The 17,026-nt window shown below is 55.3% G+C and overlaps 1 protein-coding gene across 1 annotated transcript; it reads left to right on the top strand.

The window, feature by feature from the left end:
• The first annotated feature begins 4,936 nt into the window (after positions 1-4,936).
• On the top strand, positions 4,937-17,014 carry VWA5B2 (von Willebrand factor A domain containing 5B2). Its single transcript, XM_042956517.1, has 20 exons — positions 4,937-5,709; positions 5,858-6,067; positions 6,153-6,323; positions 8,199-8,418; positions 8,598-8,755; positions 9,280-9,411; positions 9,628-9,752; positions 10,165-10,320; positions 10,713-10,823; positions 10,902-11,110; positions 11,200-11,311; positions 11,816-12,001; positions 12,967-13,138; positions 13,229-13,545; positions 14,041-14,230; positions 14,333-14,686; positions 15,470-15,607; positions 15,698-15,778; positions 15,858-16,081; positions 16,168-17,014. Exons 2-20 carry the CDS (start codon positions 5,929-5,931, stop codon positions 16,714-16,716), a joined length of 3,744 nt encoding a protein of 1,247 aa, XP_042812451.1. The 5' UTR covers positions 4,937-5,709; positions 5,858-5,928; the 3' UTR covers positions 16,717-17,014.
• Positions 17,015-17,026: the final 12 nt, after the last annotated feature.

Here is a 17,026-nt window from a genome sequence, read left to right as displayed (position 1 = left end):
GAGAAGGGCACCACATCACCTTGTAATATTTCTGGCAAAAATAAATATTCTGGGAGTGCCTGGGTGGCTCAGTCGGTTAAGCATCCGAGTCTTGATTTTGGCTCAGGTCATGCTCTCACAGTTCGTGAGTTCGAGCTCCACATCGGGCTCTGCACTGACAGTGCAGAGCCTGCTTGGGATTCTCTCTCTCCCTCTCTCTCTCTGCCCCTCCCCCACTTGCACTCTCTCTCTTTCCCAAAATAAATAAACTTTAAAAAGTAAAATAATAAATAAAAAGTAAATGCTCTGAATCTAACCACGAGAAAACAACAGACAAACCCAAACTGAGGGACATTCTACAAAACAACTGACTAGAACTCTTTTTAACAAGTCAGTATTGTAAAAAACGATAAGAAAGGGAAACTAATTTTTGAAAAAGAAGGCTATAAACAGACCGATCAACTAAATGCAATGTGTGATCCTGGATTGGATAGCGGTGGAGGATATCTATGAAGAACATTTTTGCAACAATCCATGAAATTGGGATATGGCTGTAGTTTAGTAGCATTGTTTCAAAGTTGAGTTTCCTGAATTTGACAACTATTCTGTGGTTATGGAAGAGTGCCCTTGTTCTACAGACACATTGGAGTATTTAGGGGTAAAGAAGCACAGCGTGTACACCTATTTTCAAACAGTTCAGGAAAAAAATCTATTGCAATTTTTGTACAAGTTTTGAAGTTATGTCCAAGTAAGAAGTTTAACGATTAATTGGATAATTTGTTTGATGTATTTCATGAGGGGTGGGATCCACCACTATCTTGTTTCCTGCTATAGCATCAGCTCTAGCACATAGTAGGCTGCAACAAGAAATATTTATTGAGTGAATAAATGGATGAATTAAGTCGTGAACTAAGCCATCTTTTAGTTTGGGCTTCAAATTGAGGCTGCAATTTGAGGAATCAAGCTTGCAACAGAAAGGAGGCAAAAGTCTTCTGTTTCTCTAAACCTAACCCTTCCAGAGCTCGAATCTGAGAGTGTAGATGCTTCTGAGGCTTGGGGAAATAAGACCACTGTCCCCAACGGCAGGGAGGCAGCCCACAAGCAGAAGACAATCGAGCTGTGCTTTGCAACAGGTTGACCTGGCTGAGCGTCATTTTCCGAGGCCATTTCTCTTTGGGTTCACCCTGTCCTCACCTTCTATCACCACCACCCTTGGTAAAGTTGTTGACATGTTCCAGCTCCAACCTGGGCAGTGTTAGCCTGAGCTGAAGGGTGAGTTTGAATCCTCCCTCTTAGGCCAGATCAGAGGAAAAAACAGAACCCTGCAGGCCAGCTTGGTGGTGGCCAAGGTGAGCAGGGACCTCAATGGCCCGGCTTCCTGCCCCACACAGATTTAAAAATAGGGTCAATTTGACTAACAGCCAGTGGTTTTCCTCACATCATCACTGCTCTTGAGTCAGCCAACACTTATTGGGCACCTGCTGTGTTCCAGGCCCTGTGGTAGGATGAGGGAGTCACTCCCAGGGGCTCTCACAGGCTCCTGAGGAGAACATGGGCTCTAGTTTCAACTACCCCTTCCCATCTCATTCCCTGCCTGGGTCTCACCAGCTCCCCCTTCTGCCCACTGGCTTGGCACTAGGCTTTCCTACCATGACAGTGGGACACACCCTTTCTCTTCTGGTTCCCCCCTTTTTTTTTCTTTTAGTTCAGCCAAGACTGATGAGTATTTTCAAAAGGAAGGGTATTAAGAGATATAGGGAATCTAAATGGATGTTAACTAAACTCAGTGTGGTAATCATTTTGCAATATATATCTAATCATTATGTTATATACCTAAAACGAACGCAATGTTGTGTGTCAATTAAAAAAAAACTGAAAAAAAAAGAGATTTAGGGAAAATTAAAGAGAAATAAATCAAGAAATAAACATCAAGAAAACCATATTGTCTATCGTAGTAGTTTAAAAACAAGGGTTCTGAGACCAGAGCATCTGAGTTCAACAACCTGGCTCTACCACTTTACTAGCTTATGCTGAGCAAGTTACTTACCCTGTCCCATCTTGGGATTTCTCATCTGTAAGATAATAATAATACCTATCTCTTGGGCTGTTTTGATCATTAAAGGAGGGAACCCATGCTCAGTGCAGTGCATGGCCTACCGTAAGTGACTGATGAATCTTAACTAAGAGAAAAAACAATTACTTACCTATTTATACTCAGTCCCTCTGGCTCTTTCACCTTTTAATTTTTTTTTTAATGTTTATTCATTTTTGAGAGAGAGAGAGACAAGCCAGGGAGAGGCAGAGAGAGAGGGAGACGCAGAATTCGAAGCAGGCTCCAGGCTCTGAGCTGCCAGCACAGAGACCCATGTGGGGCTCAAACCCAGGAACCATGAAATCATGACCTGAGCTGAAGTAGGATGCTTAACTGACTGAGCCACCCAGGCACCCCATGGCTCTTTCACCTTTCAATGAGCTGATTCCTCCGCCTGAAATATTTTCTCCTTCACTGCTTAACTCCTGCTTAGGACTTGACTTAAATGGCAACCCACCCACCACCACCACCAAGTTAGATGCCTCTCCTAAAAGCTTCTTGTCAAAAGCTTTACAATATCCAGGACATCTCTCTAATGCGGCACTCATCTTAATCTACGGTAACTAACTGTGTATTTGCCTTTTTCACTAAGTGGGAGCCTTTCAAGGCAGAGGCTATGCCTTTTTAGTTCTCTTTCCTCTACTCCTTCCCCTATGCCTTGCACATGGCAGACCACTCAAGCTCTGTGCTATTCCTTAGCTCTGCCAAGGACCTCCTCCACCTCCTGGAACCTGGTTCTGGGGCCCTCCAGGAATGTGCTGTCCTTTCCTGTTCTCAGCTGCCTGTCATACTGCAGCCCCACTACCAAAGCACCTCCCAGCTGGGCCTCAGAGACCCTCTTACTACCCCTACAGATCCGCCTCCTCAGGGATTCCCGGCAGCCTTCAATGTCCTGCCCTATCCTGCAGGATGCTTTACCCCTCTTGCCTTCTTGATGAGCTTGCCTCAACTAAGACAGCTTTCCAGCAGGATCTCAGGGCTGGTCCAGCTTCTCAGCAAAGCTTGGCTTCCACCAATGTGTTGTCTAATCTTTGACAGGGACCACTTCCTGGGAGACCGTCTTACATCTAAGACCTCCTCAGAACCTAAAACAAGGACCTGTTTTTCCTTTTTTTGTATATTTAAGTCTCCCTAATGACTACTCTCTGCAGCTTCATGTTTGGCCTGCAGATCACATGTAGCTCTTGGTCCATTTGCACAAAAACACCAATGGGGAGGTGGCCACTGCCTGGATTTCCATGGAGACCTCAGGGCCAGGCTGGTCCTGGCTGGAGACCTGGGTCCCCTGGAGGGCAAATCAGCCCACTCACCATCCACTGTTTCTCTCCTAAGCCTGTAAGAGGGATCCTAACTCAGAATGAGGCAGCCGGCAGGTTCAGCCGGGAAGGGAAGGGAGGAGTCAATGGAACTATAGTTCAGATGGTGTGGAAGGAACAAGTTTGGGACTCAGCTGGAGCTCCCTGTAAGCTGGATCTTTCATTGCAATTTTGTCTATGCTTCCTGTATTGTCCTTGTGAATTTTCACCCTTGAAGTTCCCTGGGAGAAGGCCAAGCTATCTCTACCACACTAAGTGGTTTGAGCAAGAGAAAGGGTTGGGGTTGAGGGCTCAAGTGCTCAAGGAGGCAAGGGATCCTCCTGGGTGGGGTCAGTATGATGATAGTGACAGGAATCAGAAGGATGGAGTAAATGGGGAGGGGCAAGAACCCTAAGTCTGGCTTGAAAGCCCACTTCCACCCCCTCACCACCCCCTCACCACCCCCTCACCACCCCCAGTTCTCCTCAAAGCTCTTTTTGCAGAGTCTGAGTGTGACCTCTGCAAGAAAGCTTGCATGGGTGGCTCCCAAACATGGTTACGTCCCCAGAGCTCCCAGACTCTCCCTCAGGAATCCTGGGGGAGGTTTTACAGACTTCCCTAATCTTTTGCACCATAACACTGTCAAGCTGCATGAAAGTTCTGCCAATAACAAGGGACCTGTTTATACTCAGGGATATTTTCTCCTGCAGGTGCTGCAGTGATAGGGGTGGGGTGAGGGGAGTCACTGTTACGATGGGGCAGTCTCAAGCCAAGGGAAGCCGCTACAGGCTGGAAGGCCTCATTTCCAAGACTGTGGGGAGCTGAAGGTAGTAGGAAGTTATAAGCCTGAGGGGCTGATGTTGCCTACTCTCCGCATCCGCAGGAAAGGTGGGGAAGGTAGTACTGCAGCGATGGGAATGTTGGCTGCTTGGGGGTGGGCGGAACTCGCTGCAGTGTTGGGGGACCCCTACTTGGAGTGAGTGGTTACTGAAGTGATCAGGCAAGCAGAAGATAGCTGCAGGGATGGGGGCAGATTTCTGCACCGATGAAAGAGCACTTTGCAAAGAAAAAGGGCTGGCTTTGGGGGGCGGGGGGGAGGGGTCCTGCGGTGATGAAGCACTGGGTTCGCTGCAGTGATGAGAGACGGTCACTGCACTGACGAAAAGCCTAGCCAAGGCGGGAAGTGGGGTGATACGGAACAGCTGGAGTCGCTGCAGTGCTGGGGGGGTGGTGCGGTGCAGACTGAGCCCTCTGATGCACTTGCAGAACGTTTCACTTCCTGAAGGATAGAAAAGGTGGGGCCTTGTAGGCCTGAGTCCCTCATCTACCGGGGCCTGTGAGGCGGCGGGGACGCGGTCCCCGCACTGCGGTGCCCGGTCTAGCTGGAGCCGCCGGGGTTTGCGGGGAGGCGGCACCGCGCCCGAAGCGGGGGCGGAGGGGCCAGCAGCAGCCCCGCCGCAGCGGCAGGCGGGGCCGGGGCGGGCTGAAGGGGCGGCCTTCCCGAGCGGGGGCGGGACCAGCACCCGCAGAGCCGACGCCCCTGCGCGGACTCAGATCGGCCGCAGCGGGAGTCTGGAGCGGGTGCCGCGCAGGGTGCCTGGACTGCGTGCGGCCCGAAGCGCGGAGGCGGACCTACCCACCGTGGTCCAGTTGTGGCGCCCAGAACTCCGCAGAGGACGCGACCGTGAGGCTGGGGCTGCCCGCGGGGAGGGGGACGACCCCCAGACCCTGCCTGCCGCATCCCGACAGCTCGGCTGTGGGGCCGCCCACTCTAGGCTCAGTTCTGCCAGGGTGGGGAGAGGTGGGTGCCCTAGACGGATTCCGAGCAATCCCCCTGCCCGGACACCTCTCCCGGTCTTGCATCCTAAAGACCCCCTCCTGTCGCTTCCCTGTCTCGTTCTTCCCACCCAACCCCCTCCACTCCGGCCTGCAGCCCCTCTCAGCGCTCCAGTCAGGTGAGGCGCTGGAGAGGGAAAGACTACGGTCCTTCTGCTCCCCCTCCCACCCCGCCCCTGCTGTCCCTCGCTGGGCTGGGGACACCCAGGAGGATGCTGGCCCTTTAAACCCTTGCTCCTCACCCAGAGCTGCTTCTATCTCGCCACCCGCGCCACTTCCGACAGCTGGCAGCCGCGGGGAGCCCCGGGGGGCCGGCAGGTACGGGGGCGGGGCGAGGCCTGGGAGCTGGTGGTGGAACAGCTGTGACCCCCTCCCCCATTCCTACCCTCTGTCCCCGGAGGAGCCGGCGGCGGGAGTGCTGGGCGCTTGGAGCACCAGTTAATCATTAACCCTCCGCTCCCCGGCTCCCGGAGCAGCCCGGAGCCGCGCTCCGCCCCGGCTTCCCAGGTAACCCGCGAGGATGCCCATCACGCGATCCCCTTCTTCCCTCCCCTCGCCACCTGTCCGCCGGGTGGGAGCCCCCGGCTCAGCCCCGCCGCGCTCCTCGCTGCCCGGCGTCCCAGTGCCTGAGTTCGATTTTCCCGGCGGCTTTCAGGAGGGCGGGGTCTGGCGCCCGTGACCCCACCCTGCGGACCCCTTCATCGAACCCCCTCCCCCAGGGGCGCCATGCCCGGCCTGTACTGCCCCTCCAGCTGGACGCCGCTGCCCCTGACTGACTCCTGGGTCCGGGCCTGCGCCAACGGCCCCTGTCTCAGCCTGCGGGCCCGGCTCACGTACCACAACCCGCAGCCGCAGCCGGTGGACGGTGAGGCCTGGGCGGGGCTCGGGGTGGCGGGGACAGGGGGCCGGGCGAGGTTCGACGTCACCTGTGCCCCCTGCCCCCGCCGCAGGCGTATTTGTGTACCCGTTGGCGGAGGCCGAAGTGGTCTCGGGCTTCGAGGCGGAGGCGGCGGGACGGCGCGTCTCGTTCCAGCTGCAGAGCAGGCGACGCTCACAGGCCGCTTGCTGCCGTGCGCTGGGCCCCGGGTTGGGGGCCTCCACGCCCCGCCGCTGCGCGCAGGGTGAGTGCAGGGCGCCGTCGCCTCGCCCCGAAAGTCAGCCCCGCTCTGATTCCTGCACCCGCTCTGCGTCCCGTCCCTCCCCGCTCCCCCTCCAGCCGCTGATTTTTTCATTCATTGATTCATGGCTTTATTCAACAGTCGTGGACTAGGCACCTTACTTGCACCAGGTGCAGGGGCAATGTGACCCAGGCCTGACGCGAGGTTCGCGGCCTGAGAGACAGACGCAGCAGGCGGTCCACACGTCTGTCTCCCGAGCTGGAGCATTAGCTCCTGAGCCTGGGACTGGGCTTTCTTTGGACATCTCTAAGCCCCAGCATCTCGCACAGAATGTGGTATAAGGAGGCTCAATGATTGCTGGGTGAAGGAGTGGAAGCCCATCCCTGTGCTAGGTTTTGTGGTTTGCACTTCATCCTTTCATTTATTTATTTGGACATTCATTTGATTCCTGCACATGGGATTTGCCATCCCCGTAAGAAAGACAGAATCCAGTGGTGTTGAGAGTTGGTGTAGGTCCAGCAGACAGTGAGAGGCCAGAGTGAGCTCTGGGCTGAGGCCCCAGGAATGTTCCAGAAGGAAATGGAGCCAGCATTTGACCAAAAGGAAGAGTATGACTGGTGAAGTGGAGAGGAGGGAGAAGGCACTCCAGTAGGGGCGATGGTATAAGCAAAGGTTTGGAAGTAAATTGTACACAGTGATGGTAAATTAAATAAAACACCTCGTGTTTATAGCAATTTACAGTTCACAAAGTCCAGTCACTGGTATCACCTCATTTGAATCCAGAGAGGTATGTAATGCAACTGTCGTTCTCTATCCTCCTTTTATAGGTGTGAAAATAATACAACAGCCTCTTATGTGTCAGATGCTATGCATACATTATCTCATTTATTTCTCACCACAGTCTCTGAGACACAATTATGACCCCCATTTCATGGATGAGAAAACGGAAGCTCCTTAAAACAGAAGAGTTACCCAAGGGCAGAATTAGAAGTCACACTCAAAACCTGATCCTGTGCTCTCTCCACTGTATCAGGCTGTCCCCAAGCCTTAGCTAGTTGGGATAGAAGCCCCTTTTTTCCTTCTTATCTCCCTGTCTTCTTTCCTTCCATCTTTTTCTTCCCTTCATTTATTCTGCAGGCATTTCTCTAAAGAATGTGTAAATGATTATTGTGGGGAGATGAAGCCAAGTAGGGCTATAAAGGTAGCCTGAGGCCTTGACTGCCACTGCATACACGTGGCCATTTTTCCTTTAGTAGCAGCAACCCCCGTGATTCCACCAGTCCCCAAATGAACCTAGGGGCGATGTGAAATGGTGTGCTTTGCATACCAGTACAGCTTTAAGTCCTCTAGCCAGCTTCCAAGCAGATTACAGCCACTGAACGCCTCTTGGGTAGAAAATTCTGAAGCCACTCCTAGTGGGCAGTGGGGAGCCCCTGACTGTTCATGAGCAAGGGATTTGTGAGCAGACTGGGTCCCAGGCTATGGGACATGTCAGTCCACAGGGAGGGTCCTGAGGAAGATGATACCCAAGGGTTGAATGGGCAGAGACAGGCAGGGGAATAAGGGCAGAGGGTATGGATCCCCTAGGATCTTGGGGGTGGTGTGGACATGCCCCTTCTCAGCTCTCTAATAGCAGTGATGTCACTACTCCTTTTCCTGATGACAGCCAGATCCTTCTGCTATCATCCTACCTCTGCTTTGACCATCATTTGGCTCATGCCTCCATTCTGCATCACCAACACATTAGCCCCGTGTCCTTCTAACTTTGTGAAGTCCCCCTTGCCTAGGCTCCCCTGACTCAGTGACTGCTCCCATTTCCTATTTCCCCCATCTCTTCTGCTTCCAGCCCCGTCTGACCCCTTTTCTCACTCATCATAGGTCATCTTGTGTTGGATCTGGCCCAGGCCCGGTCCACACTGGTGCTGCCCACAGGCCTCATCAACGCGGCCGGCACCATGACAGTGACCCTGCGCAGCAGCCGGGAGTTGCCCTCAAGGCCTGATGGGGTGCTGCACGTGGCTCTGCCCTCTGTGCTCACCCCACTGGCCTCACCAGGCCCACCGGGGCCCCCCAGGCCTCCGGGGCTCTGTGACGACAGGTTGGGCCTATGGTGATTCTCTTCGTCCCTCCCTCGGCTTCTCTGGGTCTAGTGCGGGTGAGGGGGCTTTGGTAGGGTGCCCTGGGGGATGGACAGGGTGGGGAAGGGCTGGGCCATTCATCCAGAGGGGCTAAGGGCCTTGGTGGTGGGCCCGTGACCCTCCTCACGCTCCCTTCCAGCCCTACCAGCTGCTTTGGGGTGGGCAGCCCTCAGGAGGAAGGGCTGGCCTGGGAGGAGCCAGCGGCCCCTCCGGATGTGTTCTCAGGCCCTGCCCGCTGCCCTGCCCCGTACACCTTCTCCTTCGAGATGCTGGTCACTGGGCCATGCCTGCTAGCAGGTGGGTGCCCCTCCTAGCATAGCTGACTAGGAAATAATAATTCAGGGCTCAGGACTGGGAGGAACACAGGAAAAAAAGAAAACAAGGACCTAAGTCTTAGGAACCTCCAGTTTTGGTAGGAGCATCCCCTGGACACTTCTACACAACACCCCCCCCCCCAGGTTCGTCAGTGTCATTTATTTATACCCCACTCCACTCACCAGTGGGAAGAAAGGGATTAAATTGAGACCAGTCCAAGTGATGAAGTGGAGTTTTCTTGTGTAAGAGGTGGGGGAGGATGCTAAATCAGCTGGCTGCTGTATAACTGATCAGCCAGAAACAGAGCTGGGAACCTACCTCTCAGCTCATGAAAGCAGGCAAAATCCCTCCCCTTGTCCATGCAGCCCTCTAGATTAGGCGCTAAGAGCTGAGCTGAATCAGTCATGATCCTTGCCCATACCACTGTTGTCTGGGAAGGTGATGTTTGTGCATTAGTACTGGCTTGGGGTGGGGTGATCATCTCTCCCTGCCTCTCCCTCCCTCAGGCCTGGAGAGCCCTTCTCATGCTCTGCGGGCAGACGCCCCACCTCATGCCAGCTCCGCAGCCACCATCTGTGTCACATTAGCAGAGGGCCACCACTGTGACCGGTCATTGGAGATCCTGCTGCACCCCAGTGGTGAGAGACTGGGACACACAGTGGGCCAGCTCTGACCTACTTCAGGACCACTTGGATAGCATTTTTCAAGTATAGATTTCTGGCTCCCAAGCCAGGTGGATTGAGCCATCTGTGAGGGACGTGCTGGACTTGCAGGGTCCTCCTGGGACAGTGGGACCGAGCAATTGAGGTCCAGAGACAGGGACTTTCCTGACAACTATATCCCTTTTTCCTTAGAGCCCCACCAGCCACACCTGATGCTAGAGGCCGGCAGCCTGAGCTCAGCAGAATATGAGGCCCAGGTGAGGGCCCGCCGGGACTTCCAGAGGCTACAGCGAAGGGACAGTGATGGGGACCGGCAGGTATGGCTGCATGGGGTCCTGGCCTGGCCACTGACCTCTCACTACTGGCTGCATTTGTGCAGGAGGAACAGTTGGGCAGTTGTGTGTGTGTGTGGCGGGGGGGGGGGGGGGGGGGGGCTTTTAGCAGGACCTCTTAGTAGCTGCTAAGAGGGCAGCATCCCAGAGGGCTGATGAGTATTGTCCTAGGAGGGCCCATGCAAGTCTCCCTGGGGTGTGTCTCAAAGGATGGAAACTAGGACTGATAGGCAGAGGACAGCCACCTGCCTCTGCCCTCGCCTTTATTCGAATGACTATAAAAAGGTGTTCCCTCTGAGTGTATTAGATAGAAAAAGGCCCGAGGGCTCGGTCCTGCTGCAAGCCCAGGCAAGAGTTTGCACTAGGGCACAGGATGACTTGGGGCTCCGATGATCAGGTGTGGTTCCTGCAACGACGCTTCCACAAGGACATCCTGTTAAACCCCGTGCTGGTGCTGAGCTTCTGCCCGGACCTGAGCTCTAAGCCTGGAAACCTGGGCACAGCCACACGGGAGCTTCTCTTCCTGCTGGATGGCAGCAGCATAGCGCACAAGGCCTGTGGGGCAGGGTGTGGGTGTGCGGTGGGCTGGGGGCAGCCTCTCACAGACAGATACACGCATGAGCGCGCACGCACACACACACACACACACATCCCTCTCTTACTTGTACGTATATGTGTCTCTCCCAGATTCCAAAAGCCTCTCTCGCACATGAAGTTACCTAATCCCAAAACCAAGGGTTCCCATACCCCACCAGGGTCTCTCACACACTCAGTCTCCCTCACTCTCCAGGTCTCCCTCATAGTCAATCTCAGACATGCTGGGCCTCTCCCACACCACCACTTCTAGCCCCTCATTTTCACACAGCATGGAAAAGGCAGGCAATCTGGAATCCCTACCACTGCCCACAGGACCTGTTTCATGCTGTCCTCCCTGGCCCTCCCCAGGATGCCATTGTTTTGGCTGTGAAGTCACTGCCACCACAAACGCTCATCAACCTGGCCATGTTTGGCACGTCGGTGCGGCCCCTCTTCCCAGAGAGCCGGTCTTGCAGTGATGTGAGTACAGTCCAGGGATTGGGGCCCAGTGAGAGTATATCAGCCTGGCGCGGCCCAAAGCATGCCTTTTCTTTCCAGGACACTGTGCAGCTGATCTGTGAGAACATTGAGACCCTGCAGGCTGAGAGTGGTCCCCCAGATGTGCTGGCTGCACTGAACTGGGCCATGGGGCAGCCCCAGCACAAGGCCCGCCCTCGGCAGCTCTTCCTCCTGACTGCTGCCTCGCCCGTGGCCGCTGCTACCCATCAAACCCTGGAGCTCATGAGGTGGCACAGGGGGGCAGCCAGGTATGGGGTGGGCTGAACCAGGTGCCTAAGATTGACCCCCACTCCCAAGGGGCTCCTGAAGGTCACAGCTGCTTCCCTTCCCTCATCAGGTGCTTCTCCTTTGGGCTGGGGCCTGCCTGCCACCAGCTGCTCCAGGGGCTGTCTGCCCTCAGCAGGGGCCAGGCCTACTTCCCAAGGCCTGGGGAGAGGCTGCAGCCCATGGTGAGCTTGAGCCTGAGCCCTGTTCCCTACTCCTAGAAGTCCTTCTCCCGAGTTACACTGAGCCTGAAGCAGAATCCAGTCAAGTCATGGGGTCTCCTGGCACCCTTGATCAGGACTTCTCCTCCCCCATTCCAGTTCCTCCCCTCCTTTGAGACGCCAATCAGGGGAGGAGCTGCTGGTGATGCTATAGCATGCTGCAGGAGGCCAAAGGTGTGGGGGACATGACCTCTGACCACCCCCAAATCTCATTCTGTTTTGTCCTGGTACTGAGCCATATCCTCAACAAATCTTGCCTCATCCACAGGGCATGGCTCAGGCCAGGAGACAGACCAAACCCTTGCTTGTTCCTACCCCCAATCCTTCCCTTGACCCCAGCCTGACCCTGCTCCCCTCAGCCTAAGGGCTGGGCAGATGGCATCAGTGGAAGGGTAGCCTTCCTGCTCTGTGGGCCTCCTGCTCTGTGAGCTCTCTCTCCCATGTCTTCCTTCTGGCCACTCCTTACAGCTGGTGCAGGCTCTCCGGAAGGCACTGGAGCCTGCTTTGAGTGACATCTCTGTGGACTGGTTTGTGCCTGATGCGGTGGAGGCACTGCTGACCCCCCGGGAGATCCCAGCACTCTACCCTGGGGACCAGCTGCTCGGTTACTGCTCACTCTTCAGGGTGGATGGCTTCCGGTCCCGTGCCCCAGGGGTAGGCCTGGGCTGGGGTGCGGGTGGTAGGCCTGGGATGTCTAAAGTCCCTGCATCTCTTCAAAACTCTTCTTCCACTCCCGGTGCCTCTCCCTGCCAAGCTCTTCCACTGCACTCTCAGCTTCCCCAGAGATCACACTGGGCACCCCAAAGCGGCTGTAGTCTGCCCCCTTCATGAGGTCTTCCACTGAATTGTCCCATAAAGTGTTGCCCTTGGCTTTTACCAAAGGTCACTAAAGCACACAGCCACGGAAAGCAGCTCTAGAATTTGCCTTGAAGGTTTTGTTGAAACTTTCTAGGTTCTTCACACAGTGCCCTAAGGAAAGAACCACCTGGATTATTTCCTGTAATATTCAGAAACAGAGCATAGTCTAGATGAAATCTCAGATCCCAACTCTAGCGTGTTCTAACCATTTGATTTTGGGCAAGTCACTTAACCTCTCTGAGCCCATTTCGTCATACTGATTTTTGTCACAGGGTTGTTGTAATTAGAGGTCACAACGTGCACACTCTTGGTAGGATACTTGACACATAGCAGGAGTTCAAGAAATGATTGTTGTTGCTGGTTCTCTAAAGTAGGCTCCACGCCCAACGTGGGGCTTGAACTCACAGCCCTGAGATCAAGAGTCACATGCTCTACTGACTGAGCCAGCCAGGCACCCTGAAATGATAGTTATTTTTATTATGAAAAGCTTTCTTTCTCTAAAAGAACTAAAGATGCGATATAATGGAGTGTTTGCCCTTTTGCCTGCCTGCCAGGAAGCTCAGGGCCAAGCCTGAAGCTCAGCCACAGCAGCTCTATTAACCTTATGGTTATCATGTATGCTTTTCCTTCCTTAGTACTAGGCTTTCATTTCTGGTTTATTAACTTTATTGCCTTTTGTGGTGAGACATCTTAAATCCTGTTTGGAAAGAGGTAGCATATAACTACAGTCGGTTTTTTCTCTAATGATTATCCCTCTCTAGGGCCAAGAACCCGGCTGGCAGAGCTTGGGAGGCTCCGTGTTCCCATCCCCAGAGGAGGCACCATCTGCCACCAGTCCTGGCACTGAGCCCACTGGCACCTCGGAGCCGTTGGGAACGGGCACTGTGTCAGCAGAGCTGTCCAGCCCGTGGGCTGCTGGGGACTCAGAACAGAGTGAGTACCTGGGTATAGTGTGTGGCTGTGTTGGAGGAGGAGTGGGCCATGGGAGGGGCCATGGCTGGGATCCATTCTCTTGCCTCCCAGCAGGTACTGATGCTTTGACAGACCCAGTCACAGACCCCGGACCCAATCCCTCCTCTGACACAGCCATTTGGCGCCGCATCTTCCAGTCATCGTACATCCGGGAGCAGTATGTGCTCACTCACTGCTCTGCCAGCCCAGAGCCAGGTCCAGGCTCCACAGGCAGCAGCGAGTCCCCTGGCTCCCAGGGCCCTGGCTCCCCTGAGGGCACTGCTCCCCTGCATCCCCCTTCTCAGCAGGGCTGCCGCAGCCTGGCCTGGGGAGAACCTGCAGGCTCCCACTCCTGCCCCCTGCCTCTACCCCCAATGGCTCCAGTCAAGGTGAGAGTCAGTCCACCTCCATTCTATGCACCCAGCAAACGTTCATTGACCATCTGCTATATGCCATAAATTGTGCCGTGGTTACTATTAAGTCCAGCTGAAGAGATACATGGGTAAATCTACAATGATACCATGTGACATACAGTGGTGAACACAGGGACATAGTATTATGGGGAGAGTCAGAATCAAGATGGCTAACACTGTTTGAGGGAGTCAGGAAAGCAAGAGTCAAGTCTGGAAGAATAAGTAGAAGTTAGCCAGGCAAAGAGGAAGAAGACATGGACAAAAACAGAGACAAACAACAACCTCAAGTGAGAAACCAGGCATGGAGTGAGATGGCAGCGGGAAGGGGGCCGGAGGCCCTGAGTTTGGCCTTGCTCCTAAGGCTGGTGAGCAGCCATCCACAGTTTCAGACAAAGGGGTACGTGGCCATGCATGTGTGATGGCCAGGAGCTCTGCATTCCTTGACCAGTGGACCACACTTCTTATGTGCAGCCTGGGGCCTTGAGTGCTGAGGTGCTGGGTCGTCGACGCAGAGCAGCTCTGGCTGGCCGGAGCCTCTCATCTCCCCCGGGCCAGGTGAACCCAGTCCCTGGCCGTCCCCGGCACCCCTCTCTGGGCATAGCACCAGATGGGCCAGGCCCTGAGTCAGGGCAGCAGCTGGGACAGGGCCTGGATGACTCAGGTAAGGGTTGGATGGGGAGCTGGGTTCTGACACCAAGGAGGTCCTGAGAAGTAGGGCAGAGGATACCACACCGCCCCTGCCTTCATTGCTGTCTCTCTCCAGGAAATCTGCTCTCCCCGGCCCCCATGGACTGGGACATGCTGATGGAACCCCCCTTCTTATTCACAGCTGTGCCCCACAATGGGGAATCAGCCTCTCCAGCAGTGGAACTGCCTCCTCAGGCTCCACGCTGCCACGTGGTGATCCGAGCCCTGTGTGGGGAGCAGCCTATGTGCTGGGAGGTGGGTGTTGGGCTAGAGACACTATGGGGACCTAGTGATGGCTCACTGCCTCCGTCACCCCCTCAAAGAGAAAGTGCTTGGGACCAAGCACTCCATCGGCTGACAGCAGCCTCCGTGGTCCGGGACAATGAGCAGCTGGCTCTCCGTGGAGGGGCTGAGGCCATGGCTGACCAAGGTGAGTTGCTGGTGGGCCTGGGCAGGACCCAAGGAGCCTGTATGGGGCAGCAAGTGACAGAGGTATAGGTCTATGTGTCTGGCCACTATATACCTCATCTTGTTCACAATTTGAGGTGGCCCACTCACCTCAAAAAAAATAATAAACAGGGTAATGGAATAATAAAAGAAAGTGGAGAATCAGGTTATATTAAAGATGCACTCGATGACGTTCTGTGCCCTTGTGAGCATGGGTCCCCAAATTGGCAAGCTTCCTAGCAGCCAGCACAGAGCGAAATGTGATCTTGTTAATGACTCATAGTGCCCATAACATAAAAACAAATCTGCCATTCAGGAAGAATATTAACATCAAATAGTTAAAATTTCAGTTTTTCAGTTGCACTAGCCACACTTCAAGTGCTTAACACTCTCGTGTGACTAGTGGCTGCCATACTGGATCACGCAGATCTAGAACACTACCTTCACTGCAGGAAGTTCTATTGGACAGTGCTGAATGAGTGGACAGGAAAGGCACCACAGTCAGTGCTTCCTTTGGGTGCTGTACAGAATGTTCAATTTCTGGGTGGCCGGAGGGTCCAGTCCTGCTAGGAGCTGAGGGTTCAGCCTAACCACTTGCCAAAGTTGGGGAGTCCGACCTGGCCCCAAGAAGGAACTCTACTCTGTTCAAAAGTGGACAGAGGGAGAAGCAATGGGGAACACAGATTTTTCTCTAAAGCCCCCTGTAGGAGGGGGCTGGGGGAAGTGCAGCTGCTCCCGTTCAGCATCCAGCTCCTTGCTTTCACAGGCCATGCCCGGAGGTCCTGGCTCCGAGCCCTTCAGACGAGCAAGGTCAGCTCTGCCCCTTCCTGCTTCACCTGCCCCGTAGCTGTGGATGCTACCACCAGGGAGGTCCTACCCTCAGCCCTGCAGGTGCGGAGCTCAGGTAGAGTTCCTCCTGGGTGACCTCTCAGGTGCTGGCCCTCACTTCGCTGGCCCCCCTCCTGGTTTACCCCCATCTCCTGTGCCCTTACAGAGCTAGCTGAGCCCCCAAGCACTTCTGCCTCTCAAGGCCAACTAGATGCAGCTCCTCTGCCTACAGCTGTCCACGCTAAAGGTAACACTCAAAGTTGGGGCAAGGGCAGGGAGCTACGAGGCTTAGGGACTACCACTGGCACTGACCGGCTCCATTGCAGGACTTCAGGGAGGCTCTGTGGTAGGTGGCTGGAACCCAGACCAAAATGGCAACTCCAAGTCAGTCACCAGAAGTCCTCATCACCTGCCCCCCCAGCCTCCCTCTAGGCTCAGCCTGGGCGGTGGGAGGGCCAGAGGCTCTGACAGCCACAGACTCTGCAGCACCAACCGGGGCCAGGCTGGCGACAGTAACAGTAAAGGCAGCGACCACGACTACTTGCCCTTGGTGAGGACTCGGGAGGTGGAGGGTGGTGCTGCCAGGGCCAGGGCACTGTCTCAGCTCACTTCTCCCCCCACCTCCTCTCTCCTCAGGTGCGGCTGCAGGAGGCACCTGGCTCCTTCCGCCTAGATGCACCCTTCTGTGCAGCAGTACACATCCCTCGGGAGCGCCTGTGCCGCGCTTCGCCCTTTGCTGCACACCGCGCCAGCCTCAGCCCCACCTCGGCCTCCTCTCCCTGGGCACTTCTGGGGCCTGGTGTTGGCCAGGGTGACAGTGCCACGGCCTCCTGCAGCCCGTCCCCCAGCTCAGGCTCTGAGGGTCCAGGCCAGGTGGACAGTGGACGGGGTTCAGACACTGAGGCCTCAGAGGGAGCAGAAGGGCCCGGAGGTGCGGACCTGCGGGGCCGGACCTGGGCCACTGCTGTGGCGCTCGCCTGGCTGGAGCACCGCTGCGCTGCTGCCTTCGGCGAGTGGGAACTGGCAGCAGCTAAAGCTGACTGTTGGCTACGGGCCCAGCACCTACCTGATGGCCTTGACCTAGCTGCCCTCAAAGCTGCAGCCCGGGGTCTCTTCCTGCTGCTGCGCCACTGGGACCAGAACCTGCAGTTACACCTGCTGTGCTACAGCCCCGCAAACATGTGAGGGCTGCCCACTGCTCTGGCTGGCGCTGCCCAACACACTCAAGTCACTGCCACCGGGGCCGGCTTCTCGGTACTGGGAGGGGCAGGCCGGTATCCACCCGACCCCTACTGCTTCTCATCCCCTTCCCAGCACCCCCCTGCCCTCACAGAAAGTGCCTGCCTGTGCTCTCTCCCACTCCTCCCATCCCATGCCTCTTCCCCTCTGAGCTCTGTGCAGTGCGGTGGAAGGGTAGAGAGCCACAGTCCCCAAATCCTATGCAATAAAGTGCCTCTTAAGACTGCCAAGTGAGTTCTTCATCTGTAGTGTGCAT

The sequence above is a fragment of the Panthera tigris genome, chromosome C2, assembly GCF_018350195.1.
Source record: "Panthera tigris isolate Pti1 chromosome C2, P.tigris_Pti1_mat1.1, whole genome shotgun sequence".
Lineage (NCBI taxonomy): Eukaryota > Metazoa > Chordata > Mammalia > Carnivora > Felidae > Panthera > Panthera tigris.
This window is presented reverse-complemented; position numbering and strand designations above follow the sequence as displayed.